At 44.6% G+C, this 5,271-nt stretch overlaps 1 protein-coding gene across 1 annotated transcript; it reads left to right on the forward strand.

Annotated features, from left to right (window-relative positions):
• PIGM (phosphatidylinositol glycan anchor biosynthesis class M) lies at positions 1-1,994 on the forward strand. The gene has a single exon (XM_079760351.1). The coding sequence runs from the start codon at positions 139-141 to the stop codon at positions 1,408-1,410; it is 1,272 nt and encodes a 423-aa protein (XP_079616477.1). The 5' UTR covers positions 1-138; the 3' UTR covers positions 1,411-1,994.
• The last annotated feature ends 3,277 nt before the right edge of the window (positions 1,995-5,271 follow it).

The raw sequence follows: 5,271 nt of genomic DNA on the forward strand, positions 1-5,271 counted from the left end.
GTGCCTCACGCTGGAAGTGCTCGCCGGCGGGCTGGCTCCACCGCTTCGGTGGTGGGAGATGCGCGGGCGGCCGCGGGCGAGGAGCCGGGTCGGAGGCCGGCAGCCCGGAGGCAGGAGCGGCTGCCCCGCCGTCAGACCATGGCCCCGACCAAGCCGTGGGGGGAGTGGTTCCTGAGCCTGCGGGTGACCCCCGCCGGGTTGTTCGGCGTGGCCTTCCTCGCCCGAGTCGCCCTGGTTTTCTACGGGGTCTTCCAGGACCGCACCCTGCTCGTGAGGTACACGGACATCGACTACCAGGTCTTCACGGACGCCGCGCGCTTCGTCACCGAGGGGCGCTCCCCTTACCTGAGGGCGACCTACCGATACACTCCCCTGCTCGGGTGGCTCCTCACCCCCAACATCTACCTCAGCGAACTCTTTGGAAAGTTCCTCTTCATCAGCTGCGACCTCCTCACGGCTTTCCTCGCCTACCGCCTGCTGCTGCTCAGGGGGCTGGGGCGCCGCCAGGCGTGCGGGTACTGCGTCTTCTGGCTGCTCAACCCGCTCCCCATGGCGGTGTCCAGCCGAGGCAACGCGGACTCGATGGTCGCCTCGCTGGTGCTGGCGACCCTGTACCTCCTGGAAAAAAGACACGTCGCGGCCGCCGCGGTGTTCTATGGGTTCGCGGTGCACATGAAGATCTATCCCGTGACCTACGTCCTTCCCATAGCCCTCCACTTGCTCCCAGAGCGCCACCAGGACCCAGGCCTCTGTCCCTCCCGCCATTGCCTCCAGGCTGGTTTGTCCGAATTCCTGAAGAGGCTGTGGAGTCGGGCTGTGCTGCTCTTCGTAGCAGTCGCTGGACTCACCTTTGTTGCCCTGAGTTTGGGTTTTTACTATAAATACGGCTGGGAATTTTTGGAGCACACCTACCTTTACCACCTGACCAGGCGGGACATACGTCACAACTTCTCTCCCTACTTCTACATGCTGTACTTGACCGCGGAGAGCACGTGGAGTTTCTCCCTGGGCATCGCTGCGTTCCTGCCCCAGGTCATCCTGCTTTCAGCAGCGTCTTTCGCCTATTACAGAGACCTTGTCTTCTGTTGTTTCCTTCACACGTCCATCTTCGTGACGTTTAACAAAGTCTGCACCTCCCAGTACTTCCTTTGGTACCTCTGCCTGCTGCCCCTGGTGATGCCACTAGTGAGAATGCCTTGGAAGAGAGCGGTGGTCCTCCTACTGCTGTGGTTTGTAGGGCAGGCCTTATGGCTGGCACCTGCATATGTTCTTGAGTTTCAAGGAAAGAACACCTTTTTGTTTATCTGGTTAGCTGGCTTGTTCTTCCTTCTTATCAACTGTTCCATCCTAATTCAAATCATTTCCCACTACAAGGAGGAACCCCTGGCAGAGAGACTCAAATATGACTAGTACATGCTCCAGTTCTTCTGCCGCCTCCATCTCTTACATTGATTGTTCTGAATGGACCAGAAGAGAGCTTTGGAAGAATTTTGAACATCCTAAGCACTCCAGAGAAAGTTCAGTTTGGAGCATAATACCAGTTCCAACAAATTAAGATAAATGTTTACCTTATGTATAAAGGGGACTGAGTAATTGGGGTCCACCTTTAGGAAATGGAAGGGCTGTTTGAAAATGGAAGGGCTGATTAAACTTTCAGATGTTAAAAGCTTTGTTTGTTTTTTAGAAAAATACAGGGATGTAGTCAAACACATAAGGTCTAAGCCACTATTTGTTCCAGTTAAACTATGCTACTGTCAGAAGCAGTCTTATCTTTTAACCCCCACTTTTTCCACCTAAAGCTCTCACGATAGCTGTGAAAACTCACAAAATGTTCCTAAAGTACAGATTTTAGATATGAATTCTTAAGTATAGTACTGTGTTTAGGTTGGCAAAGTTAATTCTGTATTAATGGGGGCTTAGAAGATAAAGAATCCAAAGAATTTAAATTGTAATCATATTTCATGTACAGGTATTCTTTTTATAGCTTAGTTTTTCAACACTTAGTCCCCTTGGTATTAGATTACATTTTGGTTTTATACCAAAGGGATTAAATTTAAATTCATCCATTTTTAAATTGGAATTATTACATATCTTAAAATAGCCTTTTGTTTTTGAGGTCTATAAACTATTAGGACATTTTAGTGTTCTCTTGTACCTTTTGTTTTTAATTTTCTGATTATTAAAAATATTTTTCATTTAGAATTTAAGCGTTATCTATATTGTAAAATTGAACATTGGTAGATTTTAGGTGATTAAAAATCATATTGTTAGCAAGACATTTCCCAGCTTAAAAGTACCCCAATTATGAAAATTCCATAATAGAGACCTGCACGAGAGGCTCTTGGAAAGTATAAGAAGCATCCTAAATGTCCATTAGTCTCAGACCAGGAAATTGAGGGACAGATAGTGGAAATGAAGCTTTGCAGATCCATTTCCCTTATTACTACAATATTTCTGGGATAAAAATGCTTTCTGAGTTTCAACCAATCACCCTTAAAAACTTTTTTTTAAATTGATTAAGATATTACATATGTGTCCTCATCCCCCCCATTTTGGCCCCTCCCCCTCATGCCCTTACCCACTGGTGTCTGTGTCCATTGGTTATGCTTATATGCATGCATACAAGTCCTTCGGTTGATGTCTCCCCCATAACTTTTTTTTTTTTTTAACATAGCCCATTAGGTTGGGGATTCCCTAACACTAACCTGCAATGGTAATATATGAGTTTGATTTTAGGATTGTGATTTTAAAAGATGAGTATTTTAACAACATTGTTCTTTCACAGTAGACAACAACAACAAACAAACAAAATCCCTCCAGAGTAGTATATAGTATGTCAGGCCAGGCCTAAAAAAGCCTTTGAGAACAAGATGTCTGTAGGCTGTCATAACTAAGAATTCTATTACTAGCAGCGTTTTGATGGATATCTTTTGAGACCTGCTATTAGAAAAAGGGAAGAATGTTGGATTTGTATGGGTTGCTGTTTTTGTGAAAATAACAGAAAACTGAGGACTGTGACCTTTCTTATATCTAGTCTTATATCCCACATTAGGTATTATCTTACAGTCTCTTAGTATATGACTGCTCACTAGTGACCTTCCAGCCAGGTCATTTTTAACTTCTTTTTTTTTTCATTCTTTTATAATAGTAATTAAAATATTTTTGGTAGAACTGGCAGGGAAAGGGGTGGGTAACAGAATTTTAACATCCTAATATAATTATCTTTTTGGTATTCCTGACTTTAAAAATAGTCATATTTACTTATTAATTTTCTTTTTACTTTAACATTTTTATTGTGGCTTACTCTTCATAACTACATTGAAATGACAAGGAAGTTAACTTTGTAAATGCATCATTCTTATACTATGAGACCTCTAAGATTACTTTTAATATTCTAAATAAGACTTTAAACATTTTTCACATTCTTAGAAGTCAGTAGAGTTCTGTTGGAGTCTTTGAAGGGAACTTCAATTCCAGATCCTGTCCTGCAAGAAATTACCTACCAAAGAACTATAGGCATTTCTTAAAAGGTGCAGAGAGTGCCCAGCCGGCATGGTTCAGTGGTTGAGTGTTGACCTACGAACCAGGAGGCCATTGTTCAATTCCCGGTCATGGCACATGCTGGGGTTGCAGGCTTGATCCCCAGTGTGGGGCATGCAGGAGGCAGTCAATCATTGGTGTTTTTATCTCTCCCGTCCTCTCTGAAATCAATACAAATATTTAAAAAAAAGGGGGGGGGGAGGGAGGACTCCTTTTTGAGTCTAGAGTTAAACCTTTTCCCCCAACCTAATGGATATAGGAAAAGAACCTGGATTTGTACTAAATAATTGTTTTAACTACCTGTTACTATTAACTTTATTCCTTCTGATCTTGATCTGGTTCTTTGAAATAGTAGTAGTTATACGTGAAGATGTATGTAAAGATTTCTCAGATGTCTGGTTCCGGCTTGACAATTTTGTATTTGTGTATTCCTGCCATAAATTAGCTGACTCTAATGAGTGGAGGTTTGGCTTACGCCCACAAATTACACAGCATTTCTTTTCTCCATTGTGTTGAGGGGTCATCCAGGGATTGATGGAAGCACATGTCTTCTGCCTGTATCAGAATCATCAGAGTAGCACAAGCATTTATTCAGCACTGACCCAGGAGAACCATTCATTAAGTCAAAACAAGCATTCATATTCATTATCCTGAACAAAAACGACACTAAATGGGAATGTTTCTAGCTGCTCAGACACTTTGCTAATTATATCTGCTATATAAAATGAAATGACACTTATAGCAACTATCTATACTAATAAAAGGGTAATATGCAAATTGGTCAGGATGCCCTCACAGTAACGACCGAACAGCAGGCTGTGTGGGGCGACAAGGCCAGCAGGGGGGTTAGTGAGGGACGACCAAATGATTGAACAGCAAACTGCGTGGGGCAACCTGGCCAGCAGGGGGAGGCAGTGAGGGCGATCAAGTGACTGAACAGCAGGCTGCATGGGGCAACCAGGCCGGCAGAGGGGGGCAGTGAGGGGCAGCCAGGCCAGCGGGGGGGGGGGGCAGTTGGGGGTGACCAGGCTGGCAGGGGGGGCATTAGGGGCAATAAGGCTGGCAGGCAGAGGTGGTTAGGGGTGATCAGGGCAGTTAGGGGCAATCAGGCAGGCAGGCAGGTGAGCAGTTAGGAGCCAGTGGTCCCTGATTGTGAGAGGGATGTCCGACTGCCAGTTTAGGCCCAGTCCCTGAGGGGTCCCGGATTGGAAAGGGTGCAGGCTGAGCTGAGGAAACAACCCCGCCCCCCATGCACAAATTTTGTGCACCAGGCCTCTAGTTTAAAAAATAAGAGTATGAATATTTGAAGCTCAGTTCATTTCACAAAGGAAATTTTCATACTTCTCAGTTGTTCATTCTTGTGGCAATTATTTATAGATTTAGGCCCTGTGCTGAATCTTGTAATAGATGAGTAAGATAATGTCTATGCTCTTGACGAATTAACACTAAAGACTAACATACCTTATTAGTAAAATGCTATACCTTAACCAGTTTTGCTCAGTGGATAGAGTATTGGCCTGCGAACTGAAGGGTCCAGGTTCGATTCCAGTCAAGGGCACATGCCTGGGTTGTGGGCTCGACCCCCAGTAGGGGGTGTGCAGGGGACAGCCAATCAATGATTCTCATCGATGTTTCTATCTCTCCCTCTCCCTTCCTATTTGAAATCAATAAAAATAAAATAAAATAATGCTATATGAGAGAGACCCTATTCCACAACAGTAATATGATTTG

The sequence above is a fragment of the Cnephaeus nilssonii genome (assembly GCF_951640355.1).
Source record: "Cnephaeus nilssonii genome assembly, chromosome: 21".
NCBI lineage: Eukaryota > Metazoa > Chordata > Mammalia > Chiroptera > Vespertilionidae > Cnephaeus > Cnephaeus nilssonii.

Excerpts from the sequence above, each read along its gene's own strand:
- PIGM (XM_079760351.1), top strand. The coding sequence starts at position 139 with ATGGCCCCGACCAAGCCGTGGGGGGAGTGGTTCCTGAGCCTGCGGGTG.